The following is a 14343-nucleotide window of genomic DNA, read 5'->3' as shown; positions in this document are numbered from 1 at the left end:
GTATTGTTAAGGGGTTCTATTGGGGGGCTGTATAATTTAAAGGGTTCTATTGAGGGGGGGGCGAGGGCTATGTCATGTAAAGGGTTCTATTGGGGGGGTGCGGAAACTGTGTAATGTAAAAGGTTCTATGGGGGGGTGGGGGCTGTGTAATGTAAGGGGTTCTTTTGGGGGGCAGGGGCTGTGTAATGTGAAGGGTTCCATGGGGGCTGTGTAATGTAAGGGGTTCTATTGGGGGACGGGGGCTGTATAATGGAAAAGGTTCTATGGGGGGCGGGAGCTGTGTAACATAAAGGTTTCCATGAGGGGGGTGTGGGCTGTGTAATGTAAAGGCTTCCAATGGGGGGGGCTGTGTAATGTAAAGGGTTCCAATGGGGGGGCTGTGTAATGTAAAGGGGTCCAGGGGTATGGGGGCTGTGTACTGCAAAGGGTTCCTATGGGGGGGCTGTGTAATGTAAAGGGGTCCAGGGGTACGGGGGCTGTGTAATGTAAAGGGTTCCAATGGGGGGGCTGTGTAATGTAAAGGGGTCCAGGGGTACGGGGGCTGTGTAATGTAAAGGGTTCCAATGGGGGGGCTGTGTAATGTAAAGGGGTCCAGGGGTACGGGGGCTGTGTAATGTAAAGGGTTCCAATGGGGGGGCTGTGTAATGTAAAGGGGTCCAGGGGTACGGGGGCTGTGTAATGTAAAGGGGGTCTTCCTACATTTTACTCGCAGTTATTACTGCAGTCCTATAGATTTTTTTCTGCATTTTCTGAAAGCGCACCAAAAGTCTTGCATGCTGCATCTTTGGCGCGCTTTCAGAAAACAGGAAAATAATTTTTTGGGGGGGGAGCGACACCATGGTTTACTGCACCAGATGACACCAACCCTAGTGACACCACTGGCAGTAGCACACAGTAAGTATGCCACTGCCAGTTACATGTATTTCTGTCTGGCGCCTCAAGTCAATCGGCGCCGTTTTTGCAGAGGAGGAGGGGCCTGGTCGCCGGGTCAATGTGCGGTTCGTCGCCTGCACGCCGGTGGGGGGGGGGGGGTGCCAGATATAGGATCCGCCCCGGGTGCCAAATGCTCTAGGTACACCCCTGCAGCCGCCGCCGCTTTTATATTTAGTAGCCGAGAGCAGGGAAGTGACCGGGACAGGAGCGGAGATGACTCATAGAGCAGCACAGCTGTTTTAATGTAACTGCTCGCGTTACACAGACTGCCGTGAACCGGAAGTGACGGGGGTAGGTTTTTCTCACGGGTAGGTAATTCTCACGGAACACCGGCCCTGCCGTAAGCTTTAAGTCCCCTTTCACACTTGTGCGGCCTGAAAGTCGCACGACTTTGACACGACTTCAACACGACTTGAAGCAATGCCTGGGTAATCTTGAGGTCAGTTGGACCAAAGTAATGCAGGGACTACTTTGAAGTCGCACAGATATGAACAGTACTCGTTGTAAATCATGGGGTGCGACCTGTCATGCGACTTTGCAGTCCCAAGTCGCACAAGTGTGAAAGGGACTTTATGGAGTTGAGTTTAGGAGCTTTGGCAAAAAAAATGCCAAAAAAAGCGCCTAAACTCAAGGCAGTGTACATGAGGCCTAAACAATGACCAGCTTTTATTCATTTATGTAGACCTTTATCCCAAGTGCTGACCGCCTAGTCACTGCGCTGCCCAGGTTTAATAGCGCTTTACCAATGGGAAATCAAGGGTTTGATGTTGCTGATAATTCTTACAGCGGCCTATGTACTAGTGATCGACAATATCGTATTTTCGTTGCCGATACCGATATTTTGGCCATTGAATATCGGAATTTTTTTACATTTAAAATATGTTTTATTTTTACACTTGACAGTTACTCTTGTGGAGGGATCTGGGGGTATAAAAGACCCCAAACCCCTCCTCTGCACTTAAAAGCATTCAAAAACGCCAAGTTTGGCTGTTTTGAATGCTGTCATTTTTTTTAAATCTGGCGCCGAGTACCCGGAAGTGGTGTCATGACATCACTTCCGGGTTTTTACATGGAGACCCAATCAGAGCCGAATGCGGCTTTGATCGCATCTTCTGTTCAGCGGTTGTGCAGGCTGGTTGCCCGAGTCTCCCGATGGAACGGGAAACCCGGGCGAGCCGCGGAAGGCGGCGGAAGGGAGAGGGGACGTCCCCTCCCGCTCCTTGTAATGACAGCTGAGTTGTAATGACATCGGTTGTCATTACAAGACAGTCAACCGTCGGCTATGGATGCCGGTATCGGGGTGATGCCTATAGCTGCAGGGATCACTCCGGTACAAGCACTTTCTGAAATATCGGTAATATTGGTCACCTCCTGGGCTGATTCCGATATATTGGGGAAAGTGCAGATCGGCCCTCGATATATCGGCTTCGCCGATAATCAGTTGATCCCTACTATGTCCCTGCCATCCCAACTATAGTGACCACGGATGAGGGGCTGTGAAAACGTGGCTTTGTGGTGTGGTTTTACCGTCCCCCAACCGCAAGTGTAAACAAGCTATTAAGTGAGGTACACACTAGTAGAAAATCTGCCGAAAATTCCCGTCCGAGGTAAAATCGTGCGATTTTTGGCTAGTGTGTACACAACTTTCAGCAGCCGATGCCGACATTTTCAATGAAAAAAAAAAAAAACGGAGGGACAAACACCACAATTTCTATTGTCCGTCCTCAGCACGACCAATTTTAGTTTAATGTGTATGCAGTACGTCTGCAAAAAATCATATACAAAAGACCGACCATGAGCTGAAGTTGCTGACGACCTGGAAGTCTAGGAACAAATGTCCCCAAAAAAAAAAAATCGGACGAGAAATTTAGTGATTTATGCACTCTCTACTAAAAACGGTAATGACCTCTGAGCAAGAGAGAGAAAAATCGGAGGATATTTTGTCCAATTTTCGTCTCGTGTTTATGGGCCTTTAGAGACGAATCACGGTGGGAATATAGCGACTCAGTCACAAGCTAAAAATCACTTGGAATCGTTGGCCATTTCTTTATTCGCTGCTACAACCTTGTCGTTATTTTTTAGTGCTGTGAATTTTTATGTGAAATGTGTATTTATTATACAGTGACAGGACTGTGTGTGGTGAAGCAGACAGGCGCACTGAGGACATTCCATGACTGATATTTATCTCTTTTATTATTTTACACATTTTCAGTCATGCTCAGTGTTGTGTCGGTCAGGTCTCCTCAGCTCTGTATTCCCGCCGCCAGGGAAACGCTCCTCTGAGCACACGTGAGGACACTGACTCTCTGCCCTCACTGTACAACATTCAACATGCCCCTGACGTTTCCATAGCAACCGACACGCAACCCCTCCCTCTTGGCCTGAGGCTACGGAATGTACCATCCACCTCGTCCGGCGGGGAGTGATCGGGTCTTTCTGATGTGTTGCCTTTAGGTCGGCCCGAGCTACACGTGTCGCCGGCTCGGCTCCCCCCAGCAATTCTAGTCTTTGGAAACGCCCGCATCCGCTGGGGTCGCTATGGAGACGGAGAATTGTTAGGCGCAAGCTGAAGCCGCATCCTGGAGACGGAGAACCGCTTAACGGAGACAGCGAGCGGCCTGAGGAGAAACCCCTGACAGAGCACACAGTCACCATGAGCCAGCGCCAGGTCCTGCAAGGTAACTGCGCCAAGCTGGCCATTGATTTATTATTGTGTCATTTATATAATAAAAGTTTAGCTGTATAAATGTGCTGTCCAGGGACGGTGAGAGCTCCTCAGGGACGTCCCTGGAAAAGTCCCTTCTGTATAGGGGTGTGGATTGTATTTTTACAGCACAAGGCACTTGTTTATTTTTTATTTATTTTTTTTACTTTTTTTCTAAACTATTTTTTTTTTAACTTTATTAAAACTTCACAAAGTGACAATTGTTCAGGGCGCATTCACACGATGGTAGCCTCTATCTCCAATCTGTCAATCAATTTTCCAAGGGTTGTATAGAATAATAGCGCCTGGGTAATACTGACGCCTTCTGAATGACCTTTTTTTTTTTTTTTTGGGGCTGCTTTTTTCTTTTTTTAGCTGTAAGACATTTTGCACGCATACCGCGCTGCAACTGCGGCTATAGGATCGCGTAGATGGGATTGTATGGTTGGGTTTTCATTACTGGTTTTTTTTTATTGGTTGAGCCAGATGGACTTGTGTCTTTTTTCAACCTGACTAACTATGTAACTAACTATGTAACTATATGTAACTGTGAGCCAATGTTTGGCTTGGACTTATTGATCAAAAAGGGCGAGTCGGCATGCTAATTTAAGCCGTTGTTCTATCAGAATATCTCTACCTATCAGATTCTATAGATCTGCACAACCAGCCTGCCCATACATGGAGCGAAATTCATCCAGTCTCTGCTGAAGCGGCTGAATCCAAGTATGGCCGCTGTTCTATCAGAATATCTCTACCTATCAGATTCTGCAACCAGAAGGGACGTTCAGATTAGAATAATTTACTGCGCATGCGCCATGCATTCCAACATGGCCACTATGCGTTCCAATAGGTTACCTAATGTGACAGAACACGAAGCAGCGGACATCTTCTTACAACCACCCAAGTCTTGAATTTTACATTTATTTTAGCAGTAAACTCTCCTTATATTCCAGGGGTGTCAAACCCTATTTCTTTGCAGGCCACATCAGCATTGCAGTTACCTTAAAGCGGAGTTCCACCCAAAAGTGGATCTTCCGCTCTTTTGCTTCCTCCCCCCCTCCGTTGCCACATTTGGCACCTTTCAGGGGGGAGGGGGGAACGGGTACCTGTTTTTAACAGGTACCCTTCCCCACTTCCGGGATACGGCGCCATCCCTCGGAAGCTTGGCCCCCTCCTCCTTCCCCCGCCACCGAGCCAATAGGAATGCGCAGTAGGGATCCGCCGTGATTGCGGCTTTACTCCCGGGTTCCCTTACAGGCAATGGCGGCGGCAGCACCCGACAGCCGATGGAAACCTTGGCTGCAGTGCCGACATCGCTGGACTCCAGGACAGGTAAGTGTCCTAATATTAAAAGTCAGCAGCTACAGTATTTGCAGGGCCGGCGTTAGGGGGGGGCAACCTGGGAAAATGCCCAGGGCCCCGAATGTCCAGGGGCCCCGGGCCCCGTGTCCATAGGCGTGGGCAATCACCCTCAGCCTCCTTGCACGTTCCGCCATGGCCGCCGGACCGCCGCTGAGTCTCTTCTGCGGCTCTTCCGCTGGCTCACTAGCTGCGGCTGGCCTCAGCTTGGCGGCTCGGATGCTCAGCTACAGCCTTCAGACCGGCCAGCGCCGCCCACTGTGGTGGAGGTGGAGACAGGCGTGCGGTATGTGCGTTATGTGCGGTATGTGCGGTGGGGAGGAGGGACTTTGCTGTGCAGCGCGGGAGAGAACCAGCAGAAGAAGCCTGCGGTGCGGCGAGGAGGAGGAGGACAGGACAGACAGCAACAGCAGTTCAGCAAAGGAGGGGGAGAGGCCAGAGAGCCTGAACTTCAAGCCCTGAAGTGTGGTGACGGATGGTCTGTGGTGCTGCAGGAAAATCTTGCCTGAGGACAGGTGAAAAAAAGGTAAGAGGGAACCTGCCCTTGCCTGGCCTGCTGTAAGGGGAGGGGGGAGAATCTATATGGGGGACCTCACCTCACCCTGGCCTGCTGTAGGGGGATCTATATGGGGGATCTCACCGACCCTGGCCTGCTGTAGGGGGATCTATATGGGGGATCTCACCGATCCTGGCCTGCTGTAGAGGGATCTATATGGGGAATCTCACCGACCCTGGCCTGCTGTAGGGGGATCTATATGGGGGATCTCACCGACCCTGGCCTGCTGTAGAGGGATCTATATGGGGGATCTCACCGACCCTGGCCTGCTGTAGGGGGATCTATATGGGGGATCTCACTGACCCTGGCCTGCTGTAGGGGGATCTATATGGGGGATCTCACGACCCTGGCCTGCTGTAGGGGGATCTATATGGGGACCTCACCCTGGCCTGCTGTAAGGGGGACTATATGGGGGACCTCCCCTCACCCTGGCCTGCTGTAAGGGGGATCTAAGACCCCATATAGATCCCCCTTACAGCAGGCCAGGGGGAGGTGAGGTCCGCCATATAGATCCCCCTACAGCAGGCCAGGGTGAGGTGAGGTCCGCCATATAGATCCCCCTTACAGCAGGCCAGGGTGAGGTCCTGCTGTAAGGGGGGATCTATATGGGGGGACCTCACCTCACCCTGGTCTGCTGTAGGGGGATCTATATGGGGGACCTCACCTCACCCTGGTCTGCTGTAGGGGGATCTATATGGGGGACCTCACCCTGGCCTGCTGTAAGGGGGACTATATGGGGGACCTCACCTCACCCTGGCATGCTGTAGGGGGATCTATATGGGGAACCTCACCTCACCCTGCCTGCTGTAAGGGGGGATCTATATGGGGAACCTCACCTCACCCTGCCTGCTGTAAGGGGGATCTATATGGGGAACCTCACCTCACCCTGCCTGCTGTAAGGGGGATCTATATGGGGGGACCTCACCTCACCCTGCCTGCTGTAAGGGGGGATCTATATGGGGAACCTCACCTCACCCTGCCTGCTATAAGGGGGGATCTATATGGGGAACCTCACCTCACCCTGGCCTGCTGTAAGGGGGGATCTATATGGGGGGACCTCACCTCACCCTGCCTGCTGTAAGGGGGGATCTATATGGGGAACCTCGCCCTGGCCTGCTGTAAGGGGGATCTTTATGGGGGGGACCTCACCTCACCCTGGCCTGCTGTAAGGGGGGATCTTTATGGGGGGGACCTCACCTCACCCTGGCCTGCTGTAAGAGGGGATCTATATGGGGACCTGCCCTGGCCTGCTCTAAAGGGGGATCTATGGGGACCCTGCTCTAAAGGGGATCTATGCCATAGATCCCCCTTTAGAGCAGGGTCCCCATAGATCCCCCTTTAGAGCAGGGTCCCCATAGATTATATTTTAGTTTACATTTATTTATAAAAGTGTGTGTGTATTTGTGTGTGTGTGTGTGTGTGTGTGTGTGTATATATATATATATATATATATATATATATACACACACACAAACACACGCGCACATGTGTTTGAGCTTTTGGTTTGAGGTGCACACACTAATGCCATAGGCTGCGCACGCCAGTGCCCATGTCACTGTCAGCAGCGGGCTCCATTTTACAAAGGGGCCCCGTCACTGTCAGGAGCCGGCTTCATCTTCCAAAGGGCCCCCAGCCGCCCCCTGTCAGTGTCACGCTGCCTCCGCTCCACTATGTGCTGGCGGGCGGATACAATGCGCTGTGCTGCCTGTGGCCGGGCCCAAATCCCCTCCCACCTTCCCCTCACCTCTGACCTTCTCCTCCGCTCCGGGCTCCGGCTCCCCCTTCCCTCTACCTCTGGGAACGTCCGTCCCCCAGTCACAGGCTCCAGCGCGGGGGCTGCTGGTAACTGACGTCACGTGTGCGCCATCACGTCTGTTGCCAGGCAGCAGAGACTGACGTCAGTGACGTCGCCAGCCCCACCGGAGAGGAGCCAGGCAATTTAAGTTAGTGGAGCCGCTGCCACAAGTCTGCACCGCATAAAAAAATAAGGGTAAGGGGGGTGGGTGGCTAGAAAATAATATATAGTGCAGCAGCAGCTGCATAGGATGTATCAGGGGCCAGGCATGCTGGGCATTGCAGTCACTAACTGCAACTCCCAGCATGCCCTGATACAGCCTATGGCTCTGCAGCTGCCCCAAAACACAACATGCAGCATGTTGCACTTTATAGTATTATATTATACTATATAGTGCAACATGCTGCAGGTTGTGTTTTGGGGCAGCTGCAGAGCCATAGGCTGTATCAGGGCATGCTGAGACTTGCAGTTACTAACTACAATGCCCAGCATGCCCTGGTGCATTGATTTTGTTATATTTTATTCTATTTAATGTTATTTAATTAAAGCATATTTTCATGTAGTTGTATGTTTTATTTGGCTAAATTGATTAAATGCGCCTATATTTTTGGTAGAATATAAAAAAATTTGGGGCCCCACTTTTAGGTTTGCCCAGGGCCACACTTTGTCTAAAACTGGCCCTGAGTATTAGTACAGTATGTGTACAGTGTGTGTAGCTGGTGACTTTGCCTCTGTATTTGATTATTACTGGTTTCATTAATACCTAAAGCTGTAAAGGACAGGTGCATTCTGGCCACTTACACTCCTTGGGGGGTATAGAGAAGAAACAAGCATCTCCATGGCTGCAAAGAGAAGTGCAGGATCTGTAGGTGGAGCTCTGTCCTCCTCTCTGTGGGACTGCTGGGACAAGGTGGAGGGGGGGGGGGGGCGGAGATGAGGGAGGTGCTTTAGCTGCAGGAGAGGTGATGTGAGGAAATGGCCTGGAGGGCCACATTTGACCTACGGCCTTGTGTTTGACACATGTACTATAGATTGAATGACAGTATTACATTTCTAATATTATTGTAATATAATAAATATAGCGAGAAACCTGCAGGTAAAAGTTGGTGACAGCCATCTTGTTACACCCCGCACTTCTCAGCCACAAACTGATTATATAGTGAAATAGTCTATTTCAGGGCTTGACAAATTTTCCTGAAATCTAGGAGCCAGCTAAAAAAGTTAGGAGCCAGCTTTTTTTTTTTTTTTTAAACAAACAACCAAGCTTTATTTCCAAAAAAATAATATACTAAATTTATACATAAAGACGACTAGAACCCCACTCTCCTCTATACTGTCTGTTTCCATCCGATGCCATCTGATCCAATCCACGGGATGGATAGAAAATAGAACCACCATCCGTCTGTTTTTGGCAGACAGGATCAGATGGCGGCAGATTACTGCTCCATAGAGGAGACTGAAGGGTCCGATCAGGTCTGCCTGAAAAACTGGCAGGCGGACCTGATCAGACAGCCCGTGTGAAAGGGGCCTTTGGCTGTGGCATGGCGATGAGGAAAAAAAAAAATTATATTATTATATAATATATAAATTTTTTTTATAATAATTGAAAAAAAATAGAAAAATAAATTATTTTTTATTTTTTTATACTGTAATTGAAAAAAGAAAAATATTTTTTTTAATAATAATTAAAAAAAAAAGAAAAATAATAATATTTTTTTAATAATTAAAAAAAATAAATTAATAATAATTAATAATAATAATAACCACACTCTATGTCCACTTACCTTTTAAGCAAAGGTAAGTGGACAGGGAGATGAAGCCTGCAAAAAACTTCCCTCTCATCTCCTCTTGGGGAAGGAGATGGACAGGCATTGAGGACAGGCATGGGAAACAGCCATTAGTTACTGCTTGTCAAACTCCCGGCCACCACAAGAGGGCGCCAGTTCCCCATTCTCTCACTGAAGGAGGAAAAGCAGCGGCCTAAATTTTCGGACTGCACGGAAGTCCGTGCAGTCGGTGAGTGATTGGGGGGCGCAAAAGGGACAGGACACCTCCAGCAGTGCACCCCAGGCGCCAGGTCGCTAATTCTAGTCGCCAATGCGACCTGGCGCCTGGGGTTTGTCGAGCCCTGGTCTATTTCAGTATATAAGGTGAGTTTACTGCTAAAATAAATGTAAAATTCAAGACTTGCGTGGTTGTAAGAAGATGTCTGCTGCTTCGTGTTCTGTCACATTAGGTAACCTATTGGAACACATAGCAGCCATGTTGGAACGCATGGAGCATGCGCAGTAAGTTGTTCTAGTCCAAATGTCACTTCTGGTTGCAGAATCTGATAGGTAGCGCTATTCTGATAGAACAGCGGCCATACTTGGTTTCAGCTGCTTCAGAAGAGACCGGATGAATTTTGCTCCATGTATGGGCAGGCTGGTTGTACAGATCTATCGATTGACTTGTGTACAACCAGCCTGTCAGGTTTTTCACAAACGATCATTGCCGCCAGCAACACCGATCATTGTAATATGCCGGCGGGGAAGGCTTCCCACCACCAGAACACAATGGCGCTGCAGGAAGGATTCCCCTTTCAGCACAGATTGTGTTGATGGGGAAAATCGTCACTTTGTTTTTTTTCTCGTTCAACCCACTTATGACCCCATTCGCACTTGTGCGACTGCAAAATCTTGCGATTTCATTTGCATCTTTACAGTGCAACTTGTTACGACTTAGGTTTTGACCAATGTGATTGTTTTGTTTGTGCTCAAAAAAGTCGCTAGACGTGCAAAAATGCAGAAACTTTTTATTTATTTTTTTAAATTTCTTCATCCTCTAACAAATTCCAAATTTTCAGAACGATGCAAATTCGAATCTGTCGAAAATCGATCGCCGATCCAAATTCTGTGTGAAGAATAGCTGGTTGTTAAGGAGCAGGTCAGGAAGCCCTTTATTTAAAAAAAAAAAAGATCCTAGATTTAGATTGTCAATCACAATGCCCGCCGCCACCGACGACCCCAAAAAAGAAAAAAAAGTTCACTCCTGAAGAAGGCTACCGCCATCTGGCAACGCTGCTGTCTGACAGTTCCTAAATAACCAAGGAGCGGGGCCACCTGGTGACAGCACCAGGTGACCCCCACCTTGTGATGTCATCAATCTGGGCATGCTGGGTCAATGACATCACAAGGAGCGGAGTCATTTGGTAACGTCATCGGTTGTCTCCACCCCTTAGTTATTTAGGAACTGTTAGACGGTGGGAGTCTTCATCAGGTGTGGACTTTTTTTCTTTTTTTTTGTCGGCAGCGGCGTTCATTGTGATTGACGCTGGATTTACTTCGGGGGGACATTGTTTTTGTTTTTTTACTAGTGTACTTGTCAAAATCTGTCTTTTAATTTATTTTTGACACTTTTTTCGGTGAATGAGTAGGGCTACAATGTACCCCATACTCATTCACATGGGGGGGGGGGGCAGCATCTGGGTGCCCACTTGTTTAAGGGGGCTTCCAGATCTTTATAAGCCCGCTGCCCGCAGACCCCCACAGCCACCAGCCAGGGTTGTCTGGAAGGGGCCTTTGTCCTCATCAACATGGGGGACTAAGTGCTTTAGGAGGGGGGCACCTGCCCCAAAGCACCCTCCCCCCTATGTTGAGGGCATGTGGCCTGGTATGGTTCAGGAGGGAGTGCTCACTCATTTCTCCCCCATTCCTGACCTGCCAGGCTGCATGCTTGGATAAGTGTCTGGTACGGATTTTGGGGGAGACCCCACACCATTTTGTTTTCCAAATTTCGGGCCTGGTATGGATGTGGGGGGGGGGGGGGGATCCCATGCTGTTTTTTTTTCCTTTATTTTTTATTGCCGGCACTCTTTGTTTAGGTTCAGCTGTCAGTGAGGAAACCCGCTGAAAGCTGATGAGTAATCGGTTAAGGACGCGGCGGCTGGCTTTCCGGCCCGCTCCTTAGCAACCGGCTATTTTTTACACTGAATTCAGATACATTTTTGACTGATTTGAATTCCAATCGTTGTGAAAATGTGGAATTTGTTTGAAAACTAATAAAGGAAACTAAACCAAATCAGAACAAATTGCTGATGTCTAAAGGACGCACACAATTCACATGTATATCATGCAGGTGTGACTTTCATGCGGTGCGATTTGCTGTGCGAATTTAGGCTTCTAAAGTTGCATGAAAAGTCGCATAAATGTGAATGGGGCCTAAAGTGAAACTAAGCCCTCCTTTTCTTTGCAGCCAAGAAAGATGCCATATTAGCTTCTCTTTGATCTGCAACTGCCATGCTGCTGCACATGTGATCAGTTATGACACCGGCCAGGTGATTGTTACACAGATTGGTTTAGGACACAACCAATGTGACAGTTATCAGTCCCAGCATGCTGGGAATGTAAAGGCTCTTTCACACGGTCCGCCTCCGTAGGGGGATCCGTGCTGCTCAGCGGGGATCGATCCGCGATCCCCGGTGAGCCGGCGGATGACAGCTCTGTCTCCGCTTGCAGTGCGGAGAGGGAGGTGTCACAGACCCCGCTGCTCTCTATGGGGAATCGGATGAGAGAGGACTGCCTGTCCGCTCTCATTCGATCCCATCCGATCCGATCCCCAGGACGGATGGAAAATAGGGTTTCCATACGTCCGGATTTCACGGACAGGATCAAATGCGGATGGCAGCGGGTGTCAGCGGACATGTCACCGCTGACATCCGCTGCTCCATAGGGCTGAATGGGGCATCCGATCAGATCCGCCTAAAAAACTGACAGGCGGATCTGATCGGACCGCCCGTGTGAAAGAGCCCTAACTGTTTTTTGAAACCATTACATTGCTAGATCGCTTTAGGGCCCATTTCACACATATGCTGAGGGATGAAAAACGGACATCAATGCATTCCTGTGGAAAAACGGAGTACATCCCTTTTCATCCGCTTCTGTCATATTCAATTTTTTGAACGGATGAAAGCCCTAATTTCATCTGTTAAAAAATTGGATTGGATGACAACCAGATGAAAAACGGATGAAAAATGGATGTTGACTGAAAAAAACTGATGACAAAAAAACGTGACTGAACTGATGAAATGAATGTGTGTGAAAGGGGCCTAAGGTATTGTTGTGCGATTTACTGGGCAGCAATTGCGGCAAATTGCATCTCATGAAGCTTGTCACTCAAAAAGGAGCTTGGGCAACAAGCTTCACGTGATGTGATTTGCCGTGTGATAATAGCACCGTGTTTTAGGTGCCAAGTAATGGCACCTGAACCTGCGTTTTGCGATTGTAGTGCAATTAAGATCATGAGCAGAATCGCAGCATTTCTGCTTCGATCTCAAAACACTGGGGTGTGAATGGAGCCTAAAGCAGAACTAAAGGGGTTAACATACCTTTCCAATAGTCCCTCACTGGCGCTTGTATCTTCTGTGTGCCAGTTATTGGCCATCTTCATTGGCTGATGGGGGATGACATCACTCCTGCACACTCCTGCACATGCAAATTCAGCCATACAATCTGTATGGCTGAATTTGCATAGCACAGACATCGCTTGTGATTTGCAGAGCAGTGCGGTGCGAATCACATGCGATGTCTGACAACGCTACAGTGTGAACCGGCCCTTATTGTCAAAGCTTAATTAAAGAGGTTGTAAACCCGATTTTTATTTTTTTTTTCACCCTGAAAGAGAAACACATAATGAGCTAGTATGCATCACCGTGTCGCCCGCTTACCTCTATGACGGGCGACATGTTCAGTCGCCCGTCTTCCGGGATCGCGGCATCCGGCCATCTGATTGGCCGGAGCCGCGGTGACGTCACTCCCACGCACGCGCGCGGGAGCTGACGGTCACGGCATGGGGCTCTGAAGGAACAGCACCAGCGGCCGTTCCTTCAGAGCACATGCGCCAGTGATGTCACTGGCTGCATATAAGGTAAATATCTCCTAAACGGTACATGTTTAGGAGATATTTACAGTACCTATAGGTAAGCCTTATCATAGCTTACCTATAGGTACAACTTGCAGAGGAGGGTTTACTTCCTCTTTAAACAGGCTTAGATACTGGTTGGTTACTATGCACAGCTGCACCTGCATACTTGCCAACTGCCCAGTTTTTGCCAGGACAGTCTTGGCAAATAGGAGCCTGTCCCGGGTAATTTACTCTGCTGGCACTGTCATGGCAAATGCGCTTTTTCGCCGAAGCACTTCCATATCACGTGATCACGGGGTGGCGTGATGTCATCGCCTGTCCCGGGTAATTTTTTTTTCAAATGTTGGCAACTATGTACCCGATTCTGTGTGCACCAGCTGTAGTTAATCTTCCCCAATGTTTTTGCATGCAGACTGCCTTAGGTAATTCCTACATGTGATGCTGAGCTAGGAAATGAGGTGGGCTCAATCTGATATGCGAGAATTTCAGTACAGGAGGGGAGCCATTGTGAGATCATGTAGCTGGTCTCATGTGTTTGAGTAGATGCTGCATATTTTATCATCGTCTTTATTTTTCCGGTATCTGCCAAAATAAACATGGACCCAATTTATCAAAGTGTCTTCATGAGAAATGTCTGTATTGCTCCACACTCACCCGTCATTTTCACACTTGTATTCTCTGTCATCTTCCAATACGGGTTTGAGTCTATGAGGCAACACAGACCTAACTTATAAAAAAGGCTTTGATAAATGAGGCTCCACATTACAATGAACAATCTTCCAATCATCAGCTGAGTCTGCAGGAAAAATCACTGCGTGTGCTCTTTGAATGTGTAACCCAATGGCAGTTCTCACAACAGAGCTGCCTGATCTCAGGAAATTCTCTGTATCACCATTATGTAACGCTCTGCCTTTTTCCTTTAGTTTTCGAGCAATATCAGAGGGCACGCACCCAATTCGTTCAAACAGTCGCAGAGCTTGCTACAAGACCGCAAAACATTGAAACGCTCCAGAATGCAGGTAATTAATTTTTGCCCGGTAATGCCTGGACTGACTAACCTCTGTTGTATTTCATATACTCCATTCAAAACACAGG

The 14343-nt window shown here is 48.6% G+C and overlaps 1 protein-coding gene across 1 annotated transcript in view; it reads left to right on the top strand.

Moving 5' to 3' along the window:
- The first annotated feature begins 3330 nt into the window (after positions 1-3330).
- The window catches only part of SPAG6 (sperm associated antigen 6), a 184195-nt gene continuing 173182 nt past the window's right edge, over positions 3331-14343 (top strand). The window contains exons 1-2 of the mRNA XM_082258041.1: positions 3331-3611; positions 14172-14267. Coding sequence (XP_082114167.1) covers positions 3587-3611; positions 14172-14267 — 121 coding nt within the window. The 5' untranslated portion in view covers positions 3331-3586. The remainder of the gene's footprint in view (positions 3612-14171; positions 14268-14343) is intronic.

This window comes from Pelophylax lessonae, assembly GCF_965119305.1.
Source record: "Pelophylax lessonae genome assembly, chromosome: 5".
NCBI lineage: Eukaryota > Metazoa > Chordata > Amphibia > Anura > Ranidae > Pelophylax > Pelophylax lessonae.
The sequence above is the reverse complement of the archived record's forward strand: the minus strand, read 5'-3'. Positions and strand labels throughout refer to the sequence as shown.